Genomic DNA, 22,061 nt, shown 5'->3' with positions numbered 1-22,061 from the left:
TCCCTGTTGATTATATCTTTACATTGTTTTAGTCGGATTTTAGAAAGTTAGTAGTACGAAATGATGGTGTTCTTGCCTACACAGGTAGGGGCAAGCCTAGTTTGGCATGCTTTTTACTATTAATATTGAAAACAAAGACTACCTAACTACTCTAGGTAAACTAGTACCAGTGATGACCCTAACCCAAGATCGCACGGTGAACCAATCTGCCACCAAATTCCCATAGGCAAAATTTGAACTCTCGAGCTTTGGTGCAGTAGCTCTATCACTCTATTAGAAATCCAGTATCTGGGTAGAGTAGAGTCTGTTAAGAACCGGATCAAATAAGTAAAACAGAGACAAACAACAGTATTTTTAGAGACAAACAACAGTATTTTTGCCCAGAATCTGGATTTTTTTATATATTTGAACAAGAAAGGAAATTATAGAATTCAAATACATTAATAGTAAAATATTTAAAGCAGAAAAGCTAAATTTCAGTATATTCGAGAGTTACTCACTCTCCTAATTCCAAGTCCAATATTTTCCACACTACATATTTTTCCTCTTATATTTAGCCTAACCTTCTAGAATATTTTAAAGTTGGTTATGCCACCGCATTGGTAGAACATAATTCCCTATATGCACCTACATGAGTATATTCTTATCAATACTCTCCCCCAAAACACTCATCTTGCCATCAAGGTGAGGTTTAGCTCCAAGAAACTTCCACCAGGATCCCATTGATTGAATTGTAGAAATCCACATGCGCCCGAAGAATGATAATGTCCCCCAGGATCCCATGACTCCTCTGCAACTCCCACAAGATTAGGATTGGTCACGGAGCCTCGATGAGATTTTTTATTCCTTCCACAATAATAAATGAAGATTTCCTTCTCTAATGTTGCTGAGTACCCAGCCACAATTGTGAATTGGTCTACTGGAGTTTGAACGCCCTCAATGGGAATCTCAAAATTTTTGAGTAAGCTGACATTGTCTAGGGTTGATGGATTGGTGCTAGGCATCTTTATCATCGTTTTGCAATTCCTAACATCACACTTACTAGAATGTAAGAGACCTCTGTCTCTATGTTGGGCTGAGAATGTATTAAGAGCAATTTCAAAAGAACCCATTAAAAGAATCATATCATTATGTTGGGCTGGGAATGCCTTAAAATAATTTGGGCCCATTAGGTCAACCGCTTGGCCCAACTTGTGTAGTGTATCCCTTGACCTACCTTGCTCTTCTTTCATCTTGTAATGCCATCACAACCACTATCCTCGTGAAGCACTGTTCGAATCTGATGGTTCAAGCGAGAGAGGTGTGTCGACCACCACCTTGTTAGCCACCATTTTGTTTCGCCTCCATGATTTGAACCGCTCTTTCATTCTCATAATGCATACAAAATCGACCTCCTTCAATGCCATTGGTCAAATGTTCCAGCTGCTCCTTCTCATAACAGCGCAAATCCGGTGGTTCCGGTAAGGGTGGAGGATCAACCACCATCATTGGAGCCCGTAGTGATTCTGTCAACTGCACACGCATACACCTTCTTCTAAATGCCCTTCTTCTGAATCCTTTTTTCAAGAGTCCTTGATTTTCCTCTCTTCCTTTCTCTTTTGTTGGCCATTTTAAAATCGAAACCACTTCTGTTTTCACTGGTTTATCTTTATCGTCACTTTCCTTCTCCCACTTAGAATTTTGTTGATTTTCATATTCTGGTTTTTGAGATTCACAACCTTCATCTTCTACCAAATAAATCTCAAGAAGATATTTTTCTATAAAAGCTTTTTCAAATTTGTTCTAACTAGCATAAGGATTAAGCCAACTCCAACATTTGTACCAATTGAATGCAAAACCTCTAAGCTTTTTTTTGCCTTTCTCATATTTTCTTCTTCTCGAATTTTCTTGGTTTGGAAATATTACTCAAGGTAAATTAGGCATCCCTAGGCATCATCTTCTTCTCTATAGAATAAAGGAATCTTCATTCCGCGAAATAGATTCTCCACCACTAGACCTCTCTGGGTTTCCCTTTTTGGCTGTGAAACTTGTGTTCCATCTCGCCTTCTGTCCGTTATTGTAAGCGTGATTCTTGGTCTTCTCAAGAAGTTCATCAAGGAGCCTGAGTATCTCCCTATTATTTTGTTCAACTTGCCTTTCTTGTTTCTTCCAATCTGTTTTCCAGCTGTCTCTCTTCTTTTCTCCAATCTTCAGATCTGTTTTCCATTCTTTTTTTTTCCTTCCTAATTGGTGTGGTTCAAAGCTACCTGGATCGGATAGCTCTGATACCAATTGATAAGAACCCGATCAAATAATAATAAAACAGAGACAAACAACAATATTTTTGCCTATAAAAGGATCTGGATTTTCTATATATTTGAACAATAAAGGAAATTGCATAATTCAAATACATTAACAGTAAAATAATCAAAGCAGAAAAGCTAAATTTCAGTACATTCGAGAGGTACTGACTCTCTCAATTCCAAGTCCAATATTTCTCATGTTGCCTTTACACACTACATATTTTCCCTCTTATATTTAGCCTAACCTCCTAAAATATTCTAAAGTTAGTTATGCCACCTCATTGGTAGAATATAATTTCCTACATGCATCTATATGAGTATATTCCTATCAGTCTTCTTCGAGGATTATTGCTCTGAAGCCTCCCTCTCAAGCTAAATCAAGATCTGTAAGGATTCCCCATAGTTATGCTCTAGTTGGGTTACCTTGTTCTAAACTCTTGGAGAAACCAAAAACCCACATCCCATTGCTATGACTCTTAGCACTCCCCTACATCTTGATTCCTTCCCTCAACTAGAGTAAGCACCATTTACGTTTAGTTTCCACCAGCCAAAGGGAGGAAAAGTCCATTTTAGCCATTACTGTTGTCTTTGTTGGGACTTGGGAGCATAAGCCTCCCTTGTTGAGCAAGTTCTGCACTTCAATAAAATTGTCCTGGTAGCTAAGAATGTTTCTAAATATCGTTTGGGGGTAAAGACTGAATGTCATGGAAAACAAAGTTATTTCTTTCCCTCCAAACAAAACAACATGAGATGCTAAACATGAGAAGCCAGCTTCCATACCTCATAAGATCAATCTTCATTGACAGATTCCATTCCACCCACTTCCCTAAGGGGCGTTTGGTTGAGGAGAAATTTTTGGAATACTAGGGAAATATAATTGATAGGAAAATGGTGGGAAAGTGAGTTTGGTAGGAAAATGTAAACAAAGTTGTTTGGTTGGAAAAAATTTCACCGGGTAAATTAGGTAAGATTTATAAAGTCTATGTTTGGTTTGAGGTAAAATATAGATGGGAAAATAAGTGGCAATTACGAAAATATCTCTATTTTTAAAAATTTTGGGAAAATAAAAAATGAGTACCCAACGGGATCAATGTGGAGTTTGCAAACAATGATGATATCAATGTGTACCCAACGTGTAGCACTTGCATGGAGCCCAAGTGGTTCCTATCATGATCGTCATCCACCATCCCAAACCGCACGACACCGTTCAATAGTATCTGCCATCTCTAACCGAAAGACACATTCAATGTCATCGCAAAAGATAGAAATTTTCAAGTCACTGGAGAGATGGGCATCGCAGAGTCTCCTTCCACTGGTTAAGCCTGTGGAGGAAAGTTGGCAACCCCATGACTTGTTGCCTGACTCATCAACTTAACTCAGCCCAAGGGGTATTTTGGTCTGGGTCATAATTCACTTTTTCATTTGCCCATCTAAGTAACAAAAAATCATGTTGAAGATGTCTTTCTTAACAGTGAAAAAGGATGAATTTCTAAGACCAAACATGCTTTGCTAGGCAAGTGGGTTAGGTGGAGAAATTTTAAGAATCAGTCAACCAAATAAGGCTTTCAATGATACCCACTTCCATTTGCATGGGCAAATTTTCAGAAAGCTCCAACCAAATAGCACCTAAAGATTTAGAAAAAAAATTGCTACCAATCTCTGGGATGAAACAATGCTTTCCAAATTTGCTGGGACAAAGCACAATCTTGTATAGCGTGCAAAGATTTTTCCGAATGTGATAGGCAAAGAGGACAAAAATTCGAGTCTGCGAAACGATCTCATTAGTCATTAGGTTATCCCCTCTTAGAAGCCAAAGGAATGTTTCCATCCTACTCACAGAAATATTTTTAATAGTACGGGTGTACCGAGTTTGGTGCACCAAATGTATCAAAAGTTTGCTTCTACTTAGCCCATTCCACTTCCATTTGGCTTTCCAGTTCACTTCTGTCCATATCGATGTTCTTGTTTATAATTACGTTTTTTATGATATCCTCGTTCGAAACCAAAATTTGCTTTTGATTGTTCAATACTTCAATCCTCTAGACTTAGTAACTCATCCATTTTGTAAATAAATAAAAATAAAAAATTTCTAGAGTGAGAAGTTTGGGTAATTTTTATTCTTACATTCCATTACCATACCTTTTAACAACAATCCGTTACAAATAAAATATGGGAAATAATTGTCTCATGTTGCATGAGATAATTATCTCATGCAACAGAGTCAAAATAGTGAGGTCCATTATTTTCTTTTTCTTTTTCTTTTTTTGAAAAAGTAGTAGACCCCACAATTTTATTTCTGTTGCATGAGATAATTATTTCATGGAACATGAGATTAATAGATCCCATAAAATATACCGCACAAAAAAAACTTTTAATTATCAATTAAAATGAAATCCAACAAACTTGAGATTAAAAGGGAATTACTATCACACCCGGAGTTTATTGCCGATGTAAATAGATCCTCTGATGTGAGAAAAAACATGACATGGTCATGTGAGAAGATCACAACCATACAAAGTTAAATCAATTGTTATGATTTTGTAACTACCTATTTTACTATTTTTTCTCTCTCCTTTATTATTACCATTGATCCACCTTTGTAAGGTTATGATTTCCCACTTTACCATGTCATGTGATTTTTCACATTAGAGGATCCGGATCCATTGCCGATAGCTTGGGTTATTATATTTCACCCCCTTCAAAACAATCTTTGCGGCCGATTGAGCATAGGGAATGCTCTTTCTCGCATATAGACCTTCACCTAAACAATGAGTCTATTGTAAATTAAATTAATTGTGCTCAACATCTGACATGCAATGGACGACCAAATATGATTGACCGTTGGGCGGTTGGAATGGGTGAGAGTGGATTACACTATATGGCTCGACTAATAAGAGGCAGGTTTGATGGAGAGATTGTTGATAAGCTTTGATGGATAGTGGAATTTGAATTTGAATTGTATGTGTGATTGCAACTTTAATATGCACAATTGTACAATCATTAATGTCATTAATTGTGGGTGTATGATTAGTGTAAGTTGACATATGTTAGGTTGGGTTCATTTGTCTCATTTCTATCTTGGATGTTTTTTATGGATGTTCCTCTTTTTCTTTCCCTTCCTCTTCTATAAGTCAAGAATTGCTACAGACATGAAGATGAGACGAGCCATAGATGCCTAGGAGGATTTATGTGGAATTGTAATGGATATTTTTTATCCAATTGGTTAAATAGTTTGATAAGTCAATTATTTGTTTGCTTATTTGTTTGTTTTTGTTTTTAGATTTTTCTACAGTTCATTGGTTATTCAACTAATCTGGTTTGAGAAAGGAGCGATGAAACTTTTCTTACCAAATCAATTGGGTTTTAAATTTGCTTTTATTTGAGCTTATTTAAATATAAGAGTTTGCATTTGTCATTTAACATGACACAACAAAGTTTTCTACATACACAATATTTTGTGGGGCCCACACTTTTTGAAAAAAAAAACAACGGCACGCAAAACGAATCTCTATAACATTACACAATCACTTTTCCTACAACATAACTCTTATAAAACTCTTAAATATATATGTAAACTTATATGATCAAGTAATTACTTCCCCCTCAGTTAAATTTAACAAATTCGTTTATATTCTTAATAAAATATCATCTACATATTAAAAAAGAAGTAGAAGAGAATATCATCTCATTATATCTTACATTTGAGTGGTCTTTGTACATTGCCCAGGCCGTGGCATTGTATTGCTTTTCTCATCTTTTAATGACTTTGGATTGACCATCGTGCTTTCTAATTTTCCGAATTTTTAGTCTTTGTTTGTTGTGTAGTTTTTTGTTTGTTTTTATTCGTCTATATATTGCTTTTCCTTAATTCGTTGCTTTGACCATTACATTATCACTCAACCAATTTTTTTTTTAATTCTTCTTCAAATTTCGAATCATATATATGTGATACTAATCAATCTCGATCATTATTAGTTTAGACATAAAAAAATAGAATATTTAAACTTGATGACTTGATATTTCACTCAATGACTCGATTCAGTTTAACCTGTGCATTTCATTAATGTCCCTCACACAAGTTAAGCAAATTTCTTAATGTCTAAAAAGAATCCCATCCAATGTATATAAAAATAAATAAAAAAATCTCATCCTTTATAATAACATTTGAGTAGTATAAACTCAATGCCCAAATCCCAGTGTTGTTTTATTTTTATCCTCTTCATACTTTCACGGTCATGGCTCTAAGCTTGTCTCAGTGCTTCGAGTTTCTCTTATGATTTTTTTATCTTTGTTTGTTTTTATTAATTTATACCCTATTTCATCATCTTCATTGAATTGAACTCTCACCATTATATTGGCATTCTATACAAAAAATTAACTCATATTTACTAATTTTTTTATTGCTTTACAAAGACTGTTTTATATAATTTTAATTTAAAAAAATTAGCATGATCGTAATTTTTTTAATTAAAAAGTCATTTTGCATATACAAATTAAATAAACCTAAACACCCACTTATCAATAAAAAATGTTTTTGTTCTTGTTTAAATAAACCTAAACACCCACTTATTAAAAAGTATAAATAATTATTTAAGTTTAATGTTTTTGTTTTATAAATTTTGTACGCTAAAAAATATTATTATTACTCAAACTTATTAAACTCAAAGGTGGCAACTTCTGTAATCTGTATAAACCACCAGAACCAGTACTAACGGTTCATGTGAATTTAATAATTTATTCTCATCAACAATAATTAGCCTCGCTGATAAGGGATGACTTCCTTCAGTCAAAGCAGTACACATTAGCTCTATTCCTCATTCTTACATTTTCGGTAATGTCCCGCAAACTTAATATATGTTAGAGATATTATTAATATAATTATTACTTATAAATTTAAATTATTTGCTTCAGTCATAAATTTAAGTTATTGGGTAAATTAATTATAATACATCAATATAAGATAATTAAAAAAACAAAAAAATATGTATTATCCATATTTCAAGTTCAGAATTCTTGCACAAGGAAATATAGATAATTAAAGGAAGTAGACGGAATTGACCTGCCAACAAATCTGGATTCATCTTAGATTCGTCCAGATTCTAAGGATGTCTTGTGGCTGTGAGAGTGCCATGTCAGCACATTTTACCTTCTAAGCCAAAATTTCTTCCTCCACAAAAATTAGAAATATAAAATTTTCCACGCATAAAAAAGTGGAATACAAGTATATTATTTCTTTTTTATATTTTCATTTTTGTGTTCAACTTTACCACCCTGTTTGAAATAAGCTTCTAGCTTCTTTTCACTGGAATCATGGCTCAGTTACTGTCTCCAGTGTACACAGAGGTTCTCAAAATCCACAACCCATCACTGAATGTATGTTCAAGAGGCTCATGGCGTATGTTAGCAAAGGCTGCAAATCTTTGTACCTTTGTGACAAACAATGGCCAGCGAAGAGGCTGTGGCAGAGTAAGAGTTGCTGCTGAGGACTCAGTTTCTTCTACTGAGACTGTTGCAGATGACTATTATGCAGTTCTGGGTCTGGTGAGGCATCAAACTCTCGTCAATATATATATATATATATATATGTGGCAAAATGATTTCTGCCGACGGCACGCGGATCCTGGGACACGGCAACTGATTCTTATTTTATTTTATTTTATTTAAAACGTCGCGGACTCACTTTTTTGTGTCAGCGGTAGAAAGTGTTATCTACGGTGACTGCAGAAATGATAAACCCTATATATATATATATATATATATATATATATCAGATTTTTTTTTTTTTTAATAAAAAGGGTTCAGATCATTTTACAAGAGAATAACTTATATAGTTAATTTTGGTCCTTGATTCTTTTTATCCAACGACTCTTATTTATTCTGAGTTGTTATTTGCGAGTAAATTAATGATTAAGATCTGGTGTAAGAATTTTTATTGTTATATCGGTGCAAGACTGGTTATTCTTTCGTGGTTTAATATATAGGAAAAAGTCTTTGTGGGATGAAAGAATCTAACTATAGAAAACATTTTCTTTACTATAAGTTTTAAGGTTTCATAAATCATCATCCTTGATCTGATTGTTTTTCCTATAGAATAATATAGTTTTTAGACCCTTTAGTAAAATTGGGTGGATTTTGCTAAGATATGGTATGTCTAATAATTTGTTGGTCTTTTTTACTAGCTTCCAGATGCCACACCAGCTCAGATCAAGAAGGCCTACTATAATTGCATGAAAGCTTGCCACCCAGACTTGAGTGGCAATGATCTTGAGACCACAAATTTCTGCATGTTCATCAATGATGTCTACGCGGTGGGTTTCATTTTGAATTTCTTAAATTTCTTGTTTGAGGAAAATGTTTTTGAAGTTTTATGATCCTGTCCTTTTATTGCAAATTGACTATTCCAGTGCAGGTGCTCAGTGATCCCATCCAGCGCATGATTTATGATGAAATTCATGGGTATTCTTTAACTTCAATCAATCCTTTTCTGGATGATTCTAGCCCAAAGGATCATGCTTTTGTAGATGAATTCAGTTGCATAGGTACTTTACTCACACAAACAATGTTACCTTTTGTATTCTTGTCAGCACCAAACACATTTCATAAGCACATGATGTCTCTCCATCTTTCACTTCTTTCAAAAAGGAAGAATTATGGTTCTCTCAGTAAAAGATCTTTTATAGAAAAACAATTTTTGAATCTACCAGGATTCAGTTAGATCTTGCAACAGAGACAAAATCGTCAAATAGTATGCTTTATTAGTTTGTGTCTTCTCAATTATGATTCATATTAGATACCAGTGATGTTAGGAAATAGAATCCCATCGGACAGAACTATAACAGAACTATAACAACAGATAAAGGATATTGCAAGCAGTAAATGGACACAGATTTTAACGTGGGAAAAACCCTAAAACAAATTAAGGGAAAAAAACCTACAGGCAAGAGTAGAAAAAACTTTACTATGGTTAAACTCCAAAATTACAACCTCCCTTTTAACACGAGGAGAGAACAATTTTACCTCTCTATTTAATTAGGAGCACTCCTCACAAAACTCACTCTAAGAAAATATATTAAAAAATAGGGGAAGAATCCGTTTGCAAACTTTTTTTATAAATTACATTAAGTATGATCGGTCATACACTTTTGATTAGTGTATTGATCGGTCAGACATAGTGTAGTTTATAAGAGTTTGTAAATATAACCTTCCTCTAAAAAATATATAAAAGATAGGAAGAAGATTTTTGGTGTGTGAAATAAGGATGTAAGGGTGTTTTCATTTATAAGCCCCTGATAGGTTGATATCATGTAAGAACCAATTCGACCCAAAAACTTAAGCGGTTAGATGAGGTTACGTTAATGGTTTTATACTTCTCTAACACTCCCCCTCACATGAGAGCCTATTGGATTTGAAGGGTGGATAATGCACAGGTCCACCTATCTGTGCTATAAGAAATAATTAATTATTAATTAAATAGGAGGCGGTGAGGATCGAAATCGTGACATTGAGGCTCTAATACCATGTAAAGAACCAATTCAACCCAAAAACTTAAGTTGTTGGGTGAGGGCCTTTTTAATGGTTTATACTATTCTTTAACACATCCCCTCACGCAAGAGCCCTTTGGGCTTGAAGTTGGATATTGCACAGGCCTAATTTTTGGTTTACCTTATGCTTATTTAATTTCACTAGAAAGTGGAGGGCGATGAGGAGTGACTTCGTGGTCACTGAAAGCTCTGATACCATGTAAAGAACCAATTCAACCTAAAAACTTAAGTTGTTAGGTGAGGCTACATTAATGGTTTTATACCAATGGAGGGTTTCACACTTGAGGGGGAGATTGTTGGAATAATTGAAGTGTGATAGAGTCCCACGTTGATTGGTAATGGGCTAAACATAATGCATATAAGTGGAAGGACCCATGCACCTAATACCTTAAGGTTTTGGGTTGAGACATGATGTCGGATCCACTTGCTACGATTGATGTAGTCTTAGTCCATTAGTGGTGGTCCTCCGCCACGGGCTCCCCCTAGACCCCACCTGACAAGTGATACATCTAGAAAGCATTGCAGTGAGATATTACAAAGCATATCATGTAACTAAAGTGCAAATCCTTCAACAGGCTGCAAAAATTGTGCCAATGTAGCCTCTGATGTGTTTGCAATAGAGGAAGACTTTGGAAGAGCCAGAGTATACAGCCAATGCGGGAAACCGGAATTAGTTCAACAGGCGATTGACAGTTGGTATGACTATGTGCATCACTCTAATCAACTGTATTTATCAGTCATTTCTGTTATTATAATTAATTTAAGTATAATAGAAGTCTAATTAAACTTGCTTCAACTTTGATAATCCCCGGGCTTTGCTTCTACGAATAAATTTAAGTTTTATGTTGATCTTGGGTTCCATACTTTTTAGGGACAAAAGAACACTTCTACATGATGATAAGGAACCATAAAGCATTGATATGCTGGTTAACATAATTTGACATGTCTTAAAATTGCCATTTTTATACTTATCAAGCCCTTTACTTCAATTTTCTCATTTTTATTATACACAATTAAGAACCTAAGATTAAAGTCTTCGTAGTCACAGGCTGCATTATATAGCTATATTGGTTAGTTCGTTATCTTATTGTATTACAGATAACAATAATCAATTGAACTTTCATAAATCAGGCTAATTACATTTTATGATATTAACCCTTTGTCAGCTGTACTCAAATCTATGAAATGAGCCAAAGGTTAACACCGTTGATATTAATTTCATGTTCAGAACCCTCATGAAAAAGCTCATACTTCTGTAGCTATTCTGGTCATGGTTTGAAGCCTTTGATATTGACTTATAGCATTCTGAGACTTGTGTTGAGATCAAAGGTGACAGGACATCAAATATTTTATTAGCTGAAAACTTAGTTGAATACCATTAAGTATAGGTCACTAGGCCAGTGAACCAAAGCTTGCTCTAGGCACCTTGGTTTATCTATATCATAATTAATATCGGAATCAGCCATGTTCTTTCTTAACTTCTACGTTATACAGTTTTAATTTCCCATTGCTGCTGTTAGATACTTGAGTTTTAGAACCTCTGGTATGACAGTTATATTGCTTGTGAAGCAAATAAGCTAACGAAGATTACTGGAATTAATTTAACAAATTTTTTTATTTTAAATTTCAGCCCTGTTGACTGCATTCATTGGACATCTGCTGCACAACTATCATTACTTGAAGATGAAATGCGCCGTGTAGAAAGAGTCAATGTAAGGACTCAGTTATAAAGTATAATTCTTCCAGTTTATTTTATTTATTTTTCTTTTTTTGTGCACAATCTTTATCTTCCTAAGATAATTTCATCACCTCTGTTTTTGGCACATGCTTTTGAAGTTTTCAAACTTGAGTTTCTTAATGGCTTTCAGATAATTTTAGTGTATAATCAAAGGTCATCCTCGATGTTCCTCCATATTTATTGAAGTCTTTTGGCTTCTACTTTTTCTTTATGTAAAGAACCAATTCAACCCAAAAGCTTAAGCTGTTGGGCGAGGCTACATCAATGTTTTATATATCTCAGCCCACTGGGCTTGAAGGGTGACAATGCACAGGCCCACCTACTTGTGCGAAGAGAGAAATTCCACTAGAAAGAAAGTAGGGGCGGTGAGGATCGAACTCGGTACACCGAAGGCTTTGATACCATATAAAGAATCAATTCAACCCAAAAGCTTAAATCCTCACCTAACACCTTAAAGTTTTGGGTTGAAGTGGTTCTTTAACATGGTATCAGAGCTTGAGTGACTGTCACAAGTTCGATCTTCGCCGTTCCACACTTTAAAATGGAATTAAAAAAAATAAAAAAGCACAAAAAGATAAGCCAAAAATTGGGCCTGTGCAATATCCACGTTTCTAGCCCAAAGGGCTCTTGCGTGAGGGGTGTGTTAGAGAATAATATAAATCATTAAAAAGACCATCACCCAACACCTTAAAGTTTTGGGTTGAAGTAGTTCTTTACACTTTATTTTCAATACATGAAGCTTTACTTTCCTAGTTTTAAAATGCTTTTTAAATGAAAAAAAGATGCTCAAAACGTCCATTTGAAATTTTTATTAACTAATTGGTGATTGAAGGGGGAAATTGTTAGCTAAAGTAATTTTTTTTTCTTTTAAAAAAATACTCCAAATGCTATAATATTATCCTCAAATTGATTTTGGACAAACAAATGCTTATGATCTTGTTAAGTATTTTGGGCACTGTTAATATTCCTACTGAGTCTCTTAAATATGAGCAGGTTGCCCTAATGCTTTCAGGAATGGGATCAGCATCGATGGATGTTTTTAGAATGGTAAGAATAATGCACTGAACTACAAGATTTATTTTTTATGTTCACATGTTTTCTTCTAATTTTTACTCTACATTTGGTCTGTATGTTGTGGGTTGATGGGGATTTCTTGGGATACAATTGTCAATTTTATTTATTTATTTATTGTTTTTGTAAAGCACAATAGTCAGATTCTCATAACCTATGACCTGATTGAATTCTTCATTCTGACTTTCGAAACAATGATTAAAAGGTCATCATAACATGGATTGAGAAAGTATTTTTTCAGAACCTTATAATCCGTTGTAGCATTTCATTTTTCCATGCTGTAGTCATAGATTTATGCCTCTTAAGTTTAAAGCTTACTTTAAGAGAAAATATTTTCTTCGAATGTCAATTGCTTAGTAAGTGCTGTTCTCCTCTAACATGATCTGCATGTACTATTGACAGGCAAATTCGCGATGGGAAAAGAGGCAGTCAAAAGTCTTGGTTAGAACTCTTATATTCTGATTCACCTTCATTTTTTGCTTAATATGTGAAGAGTCACTTATTTATATGCAATTGATCTTATGTGTTTATATCTACTCTCTGGATTGTACTATTATTATTATTATTATTATTTTTTGTTAGACTCTGGATTGTATTATTTAATTATCTTTTTTTTTTCTCTAGAGAGTGGATGGGTTCTTAAGAAATTTGAAATTGCAAAGTTCAAATATAGTGTGCACAAGTTTCCTTGTCTTGATATGATTCACTTTCTAAGATTTCACTGTAATTAATTATTACATTGATCCAACCCGGTCCACATAAGTAACACAAAGCTTTACGTCTAGCATGCTATTCTTTTAAGAGAAATGGAAGGCTCTGCAGTTTTAGATAATGCAATAATTGCTTAATAGTACGAGGTCTTACAAAATTCATGATACTTAAGGTTGGAACATGCTCTTAAACACAGACAAAGGAACTATTAAATTTTACATTTTTGTCATGTGAAATTTCACTCCAGCTTCAGTGTCAAAAACATGTTATGCACTTGATTAGTTTGGTTTCTTGCACAATTTAATACTTGAAAGAAAAAGGTATTTGAAATATTATTGAATTGTGAATTAATATGATACAAAGAGGTCTCTATTTATAGAGACCAAAAACCCTAATTCTTGACCTAATGGGCTTGGCCCAATACAACAAATACTAATAATAATAAAAGACCTAATATTTACAACACTCCCCCTCAAGCTGAGGAATAGATATTTATCATTCCCAGCTTGCTAGTAAGTTCTTGAAATCTATCTGAAGGAAGTCCCTTTGTCAATAGATCAGCTAATTGACGCCCAGTGGGAATGTATGGAGTGGTAATCAACCCGCTATCAAGTTTCTCTTTGATGAAATGGCGGTCGACCTCAATATGTTTAGTCCGATCATGTTGAACTGGATTATGAGCTATACAAATAGCGGACTTATTATCACATAGCAGCTTCATAGGTCCCTCACATTTTATTTTGAGATCATCAAGTACAATTTTCAGCCACAGTAACTCACAAATGCCTTGAGCCATAGCTCGAAATTCAGCTTCTGCACTTGATCTGGCAACCACATCTTGTTTCTTACTTCTCCATGTCACCAAGTTACCGCAAAGAAACATGCAATAACCAGTGGTAGAACGACGGTCAGTCACGGATCCAGCATAATCAACATCAGTGTAGACTTCTAAAGAGAGATTACCATCACGTCGGAATAACAATCCTTTACCAGGAGTAGCTTTAAGATACTGAAGAATTCTCTCTACTGCCTGCATGTGTTTCTCCTTTGGATCGTGCATAAACTGACTGACAACACTAACAGCATAAGCTAGGTCTGGCCTAGTATGGGCCAGATATATCAATTTTCCAACTAGCCGTTGATATTGTCCTTTATCAACTGGAGGACTCTCCTCTTCAAAGCCTATCTTGTGATTCTGCTCAATAGGAGTATTAGAGGGTTTACACCCGAGCTTCCCTGCTTCTTTGAGAAGATCCAAAACATATTTCCTCTGACTGATAAAAATTCCTTTGCTTGAATGAGCTACTTCTATCCCTAGGAAATATCTTAGTTTCCCAAGGTCTTTGACTTCGAACTCAGAGGCAAGTTGTGTCTGCAGAATCTGTCTCTCCACAAAATCATCACCTGTGATAATAATATCATCAACATATACAAGGAGCACAGTAAGCTTCCCATTTTGGGAGTGCTTGAAGAAAAGAGTGTGATCTCCTTGACTCTGTCTATATCCTAAGGTCATCATAACCTTAGTAAACCTTCCAAACCAAGCACGAGGTGACTGTTTCAATCCATACAAGGCCTTTTTTAATCGACAAACTTTATTTTCCCCCTTCACAGAATCAAAACCAGGCGGGATTTCCATGTAGACTTCTTCTTCTAACTCACCATTGAGGAAAACATTTTTCACATCAAATTGATTTATATCCCAATTGTAATGGGCAGCAAGGGACAACAAGATTCTCACTGTATTCATCTTTGCAACTGGAGCAAAGGTTTCTTCATAATCAATGCCATAGGTTTGAGTGTAACCTTTGGCGACTAATCGAGCCTTGTATCTCTCAAGAGTGCCATCAGAATTATATTTCAGGGCATAAACCCATCTGCACCCTACTGCTTTCTTTCCGTTGGGTCTATCAATAACCTCCCATGTTTTATTTTTCTCCAACGCATTCATCTCCTCTTGCATGGCTTGAGCCCAATTCCCATCTTTCAAAGCTTCATGTACTGATTTTGGGATTGAAGTAGAATCTAGTGCTGAAACAAAGCTTTTGTGCTGCACAGAAAGATTAGCAGAGGAAACAAAATGGGAGATAGGGTATTGAGTACAAGAGGGACAGGAAGAACAAGTTTTCTTGGAACAAGATCTTTTTCCTTTTCTTAAAGCAATGGGTAAATCATCTGAAGCAGTAGTAATGGGTAAGTCATCAGAAACAGTAGTAATGGGTAAGTCATCAGACGTATTAACATCATGATCAGAAATATGAGATTCAGGACTTACCAGTGGTTCAGACGATTGAGGTTGCTGTTGAGGCAATGTGGGCTGTTTCCTTCTTTGATATACCAATTCAGGTGTCACAATCTTCCGTATCTCTGGTGTATTTGATGTATCAGTCATAGGAGGATCAGTCACAGGAGGATCAGTCACAGGAGGATCAGACATAGACACATTAGGAACAGGAACAAGAGGAAGAGACACTGACACAGGTGAAGAAGTAGACACTGAAGATTCAAAGAAGGAAGGTGATGAGTCTTCTGGTGAATTATTCTCCCCCTAAAGATGAGGACCTTGGAAAAAGGACTCAGATTCCTGAAATGTAACATCCATAGAAACAAAAAAATTTCGACTTCCAGGGTGATAGCACTTGTAGCCCTTCTTATCAGGAGCATAACCAAGGAAGACACATTTAAGAGCCCTAGGATCCAACTTATTGCGATGCTGTTTATGAATATGAACAAAGACAACACACCCAAACACTCGAGGAGGAAGACTTTGCAAAGTTGGAACAGAAGGAAAAAAAGAAGTCATGGAGTGAATAGGACTTACATGATCGAGAACCCGAGTGGGTAGACGATTGATCAAGAACGCTGCAGTAAGAATGGCATCTCCCCAATAGCATTTGGGTACATGTGTTTGAAACAGTAAGGCACGAGCAACTTCAAGAAGGTGACGATTTTTACTTTCAGCAACCCCATTTTGTTGAGGGGTGTCTACACAAGTAAGTTCATGAATCATACCTTGATTTTGTATAAATTGGGAAAAAGAGTGATTGACATATTCACTACCATTATCTGTCCTTAGTCTTTTGATATTTTTACAAAATTGAATCTCAATCATTTTATAAAATTGAAAGAACAGTTGTGGTACCTCAGACTTTTCACGCATTAAGTAAACCCAAGTGACACGAGTGTAATCATCAATAAAAGAAACAAACCATTTATTTCCAGAAGAATGAGGGACCTTAGAAGGACCCCAAACATCAGAATGAATAAGATCAAAAGGTTCAACACTCTTAGTAATACTAGAAGGAAAAGACACACGATGATGCTTAGCAAATTCACAAACATCACAATGAAAAGACTCAACAGACTTAGACAAAAACAATGACGGGAATAAAGATTTGAGTAAACTAAATGGAGGATGACCCAAACGCTTATGATGCAGCCAAATTAAAGAATCAGCAGTTGATTGACCATGAGACATGAATGTGTGATCTATTACTTTATTTGCGGGAGATTGTGACACCAGATAGTACAGCCCACCTTGCTCTTTAGCACTACCAATCGTCTTCCCTGTGGCGAGATCCTGAAAAACACAATGGGTAGGGAAGAAGGTTACAGTACAATTCAAATCTTTTGTAATTTTGTGAATAGAAAGAAGATTCGTGGAGAGTTTAGGAACATGAAGAACATCCTTAAGATGTAAGGACTGCTGTAAGTTTATGTCACCAGAACCCGCAACTGATGTATGTGAGCCATCAGCTATGGATATTGTATGAGTTCCAATGGTAAGATGATAAGAAATAAAGGAGTCAGCACAACAAGCCATATGATCAGTAGCACCAGAATCAACAACCCAAGAATGTTTAAAATCATTACATGAAGAAATGAAAGAATGAGTTTTGGAGCTCATACCAGTCATAGCCAAAGCACTAGTATCAGATGGCTTACTCAGATAATCAAGAATGGTTCGGAGTCGTTCCAACTCATCTGGACGAAATGCAGATTGGGTCTCATTAGGTGCAGGGGTTATTTCAGAAGAAGTAAAATGCGCTTGACCACGCATCCTTGCCATCTTTTCTAAGACAGTTTGCTTTCCATAAAGGCGAAAGCATAAATCCTTGATATGACCTGTTCTTTTACAATAAGAACACCATCGATCATTTCTCTTAGGTCTAGAAGAGGTACCATCATAAAATTTTGAAAAAGAACTCCTTTGAGAAGAGGCCATACTGCACAGCAAATGGTCAAAGAAAAGCTCCAACAAGCCACAAAATCACAAACAAATACTAAACAACGTCAGATCTGACCGGAACAGTAACACAGCGGCCGAAACAGTAACACAGTGACCGGAACAAATACCAAACAACGTCAGATCTGGTCGGAGGCAAGAAATTGGTGAAAGAACAAACTCCAAGAAGCCAAGAAATTCTGAAAAAAAATACCAAACGATGTCCGATCAAAGTAGAGAGCACAGATCCAGAACCGGCTTGGAGAGACGATCAGAACCGTGGTGGTCCGCGGCCGAGAACCACCGTCACGCGCTGTCACGCGCCGGTGAAGCTGGCGGCGCGTGGGATTCACGCGCAGAGACAAGGGAGGCGCGTGGAGGCGCGTCTGACCTCCGATGGTGCTGGGTTTTTCAGGCGAAGGTCGTCCGGCGAGCGCGATGGTTTCTGTGGCTGTTCGGAGTGAAGAATCCACCGGAAAAAGGTTCCAATCGCGATGAACAGGTTCTGTACGGTGGTTCTGTACGTTGATTCTGTGAACGTTTGTTTCTGGTTGTGTAATAGACAAGAAAAAGAAAGAGGAACAGTGAAGCAATGGTCTTCTCGGTCCAAGAGGTCCCCGGAAAAAAATTTCCGGTGGCGGCTGATGGCAGCGAGAGACGTAAAAAAGAATAGAAAGGTTTTGTAGGCGCGGAAGCAGAGCCCTCTGAATCGAGAGCTCTGATACCAACTTGAAAGAAAAGGGTATTTGAAATATTATTGAATTGTGAATTAATATGATACAAAGAGGTCTCTATTTATAGAGACCAAAAACCCTAATTCTTGACCTAATGGGCTTGGCCCAATACAACAAATACTAATAATAATAAAAGACCTAATATTTACAACATTAATACTTATGAGTTTCTTGCAGGAACAAGCAAAATTGAGAATGATGAAGCAGCAAGGTTCTGATAAAACAGGTTCATACTGGGACAATCTGCGGGGCAAACCGAAAGAGTATCAAAGTTCAGGTACGGGGGATGTGAAAGTATAAAAGTAATATATACACTTCAAATTATTGGAAATTATAACAATTATATTTTCCAAATGTTTCTGTTTTATTCTTTTAAGTGTTGTATTGTTTGAGGTCTTTATTTCAGAAATTCTTGAGTAAGGATGATTTATATTTTTACTTTCCAAATTCTGAAGTTTCTATTAATAAAAATTTGGCCTTATGTTGTAAATATGCTTTGACAATTACTGTAATATGAGGATTATATTGAGTATCCTACTTAGTCTTTCAAATGGTAATCATTTTGCAGAAGAGGAAGTGAAGGAAAGAGCAAAAAGAGCTGCTGCTGCTGCAAGAAGATGGAGGGAGTACTCAAGAAGGGGTGTTGATAAGCCTCCCACATTTAAACTTCCAGAGGCAGGCTCTGGCAATGACAAGTGACCATTACTTTCCCTTAATCTTCTATAACATTTAGTCTCATGTAATTAATTCATTTTCCATAATTGTATATGCAGCAACTGTAATTAAGGTAAATTTGTATACATAGATGAATTTAAGTGATACAAAGGAATATAAAAGAAAGCTAGTTTATAATTATGTTGCAGTGTGCTTCATAATCATACCTATTGTTAATTCTTGGGAAAATTGGAAAGAATGAATTTTTGGTAAAAATATTTATAGTCCAGAAAAAATCAACTGCTCAAGTGTTTAAGTCGATACACTATTTGGTTCTTCCATTTTAATTCGTCAAAGTTTAATTTTGTACAAAATAGTCTTTGAATTTTTTGTAAGTATTGATAAGTTAATTTTTTTAGTCTTCAAAAACCATTTTTGTAACTATTACAATTGCATGAATGAGAAGCCCTACAACACATGGAATAGATAATTTGTTAATGCAGATAATTCAATGAAAACCTGAGCAGGGGTTGACTCTTGTGAATTGATGGGTACAGCTCATACACTCATAAATCTCTATTTAAAAGGATACAGATTATACCTAAATAATTTAAGCACATCTTTTTAATTTTAAATAATAGCTTCATGTTGAATCATGGTAGCACAATATCCTTTAACAAGTATCGGAGCATACACGTTCTTTCTGTTCCTCAAATAATTTCAGATGTGTGTTCTCTTTAATTTTATTTGCAAATTCAATAATGCAATCCAAGCTTCCATTAGACAAGCAGGGAATGCAAATTAGTCTAGCAACACACAAACATCATGTGAGACCAGGCATGACAATATTTTCTGTCGCACATGAATTTGTTAGTTATACAATCCGTTACCCAATGGGTGCCTTAGTTAAAAGTGATTATTTGAACCTCAAGTCCAAATCTTTGGGTAAGCATCTTGAAGAGAACTAATTTGGGTTGAAATTGCGCAAGTAATATATATATTTTAAAAAAAAGTTATACAATGCATTTCAGATAACTTTTTCTGGAGGAAAGGGAGAATTACAAGGTTTATATGTGAATAATCCTCTTTATGGTATCAGAAGACACTGATTAGTAAAATTACACCCTCCTACGAGCCCCTAATATTCAAGTAAATAGCAATAAGTGAAAGAATATACTTGGTATCAAACAATGACGTTCATGTTTGATTGTTAACTATGACGTTATGAGTTTCTTAAAGATACATGGTATGAAGAATGGTCTAAAACCATCTTGGTTCCTTGTCTAACTTCAGCATTAATTAGAGATACACTATTACGTCAAGTAGGCCATAGCAAGTATGCATCCTTTCGGACAGAGTCTTCGGTCAAAGATTCTTATCACATTCAACAATTATAATTTTCATTTTGATATTCATAGTTCATATTTAATTATGGGTTCGTTTTTTCTGCAGTTACTGCAGATAAGTTATCTGCAGTAAATCCAATATGACGTTATTTTAGGGCAGAAATCATGGTATTTTTGTAATTTTAATTTATTTCAGGGTTATTACAGTCTTTATAATTATAATTTTTTAATTTTTCAATCTCAAAATGACGTCGTTTTGGAAGTAAATGCAGATAACTGATCTGCATTCACTGCAGAAATATTGTTCTGTTTAATTATTTAACTTAAAGTCACTAAGTTTAGTCTAGTGATAAAGGATTTGGATAGTTTGTAATAGGTTTTTTTGTTCAATTCTCACCCATGTATAAAAAAAATTATTTAACTTATTTATATGTACCAAAACAATTAGATTAAGTGTTGTACTACCCCTGATATATATAAAGCACTTCTCCTTTCGTCATTGTCTAATGAAGACCCTGGTCAGGAAATTATTTTTTGGGAGAGATTTTCAAATAAAAACTTATTACAAATATAATTACTTAAAATTAATGTCATTATTCAGTACAATATATTAACTTGTGAAAATAAATAATCACTATATGTGATGAGAGTTCTTAAATAATAATTTTTTTAGTATTTAAGATAAAAAAGGGATTAATTTTCTTTAAAGTTTTAGATGCTTTTTTTTTATGATTTTAGATAAAATTAATCACCATTGTTGACAAATTAATTATTTAAAGTATAAATAATGTGGTAACAATCTATAAAATTGTAATAATATATTTTTATTAACTTTCCATCAATAACTATCCTTATAAATTGTATAGTATACTCTACATTTTAAAAAAAAAAAAAAAAAACAGAATACAAAAACCAAAAGAAAAAAGAGAGGAAAAAGTTAGAGGTATATTTTGAGTTGAAAATGCCCAAATAGGATAGGAAATTTCAAAAGATATATATTTTTTAATTATTTGTTTAAGTTATTTTAAAAGTTTATGAATTTTGCAAAAACACCAAAAAGTCAATTTGATCTAAAAATTCAGAAACATAATCATTAAAAAGTTTGAAATTAACCTCTTTAAAAATGTTGGATAAGTATTGCCTGATGCAATCATCAGACTACATTTGCCAGTGGAGTTGCCTGAATGGATGGAAAGTGGTGTTATCCCAACTTCCCTTCCTTCTTTTTCATCTTTGATTTAAAGTGTGATTCCAGTGGGTCTTAAACTTTTGCTAATAGAACACTATGCTAAAAGTTGCACCCTCCACTCAAGTGTAAATAATTACTAGTGGCCCTGCTTATCTTCTTGTCTCTATCAAATAGGCCCAGCCATTCTTGTTATTCACTAAACAGCATTATTTAAGCATTTTGAGTTGGTATGAAAACCATGTGTCAACCACATTTTTAACAGCCATATGTGTTCAATTATCAAGAAAAGAGAAAAACAAATAATTGAAGAAGCAGAAAAGAGTGTCTTGATGCACTTGGAATAAACAAATCAAAATTCTTTAGAGGAAGAATTCTTATCCAATCAAGATGGCAAAATGAACCAATACCATAACAATTACCTCTTTCCAGAAGTACCTTTCTCTTAGTATCATATGCTACACTTAGCTAAGAGATTGACAAAACTGCACTAGGGAAAAAGGAAAGAAAAAAAAAATCTTGGGTACAAAAAAAAAAATTAACTTGGGAAATGCACATGAGTACATCTATGAT

The 22,061-nt window shown here is 34.9% G+C and overlaps 1 protein-coding gene across 1 annotated transcript; it reads left to right on the top strand.

Moving 5' to 3' along the window:
- The first annotated feature begins 7,543 nt into the window (after nucleotides 1-7,543).
- Nucleotides 7,544-19,172, top strand: LOC133297995 (chaperone protein dnaJ C76, chloroplastic-like). The gene is made up of 9 exons (XM_061497237.1): nucleotides 7,544-7,823; nucleotides 8,462-8,590; nucleotides 8,692-8,821; nucleotides 10,399-10,519; nucleotides 11,454-11,535; nucleotides 12,555-12,608; nucleotides 13,035-13,073; nucleotides 18,480-18,579; nucleotides 18,871-19,172. Exons 1-9 carry the CDS (start codon nucleotides 7,593-7,595, stop codon nucleotides 18,999-19,001), a joined length of 1,017 nt encoding a protein of 338 aa, XP_061353221.1. The 5' UTR covers nucleotides 7,544-7,592; the 3' UTR covers nucleotides 19,002-19,172.
- The last annotated feature ends 2,889 nt before the right edge of the window (nucleotides 19,173-22,061 follow it).

This window comes from Gastrolobium bilobum, unplaced genomic scaffold (assembly GCF_033153095.1).
Source record: "Gastrolobium bilobum isolate Gb01-03AN ecotype WA unplaced genomic scaffold, APGP_CSIRO_Gbil_v1 utg8690, whole genome shotgun sequence".
Taxonomy (NCBI): Eukaryota; Viridiplantae; Streptophyta; class Magnoliopsida; order Fabales; family Fabaceae; genus Gastrolobium; species Gastrolobium bilobum.
Note: the sequence above shows the minus strand (reverse complement) of the source record. Positions and strands in the feature narration are given on the sequence as shown.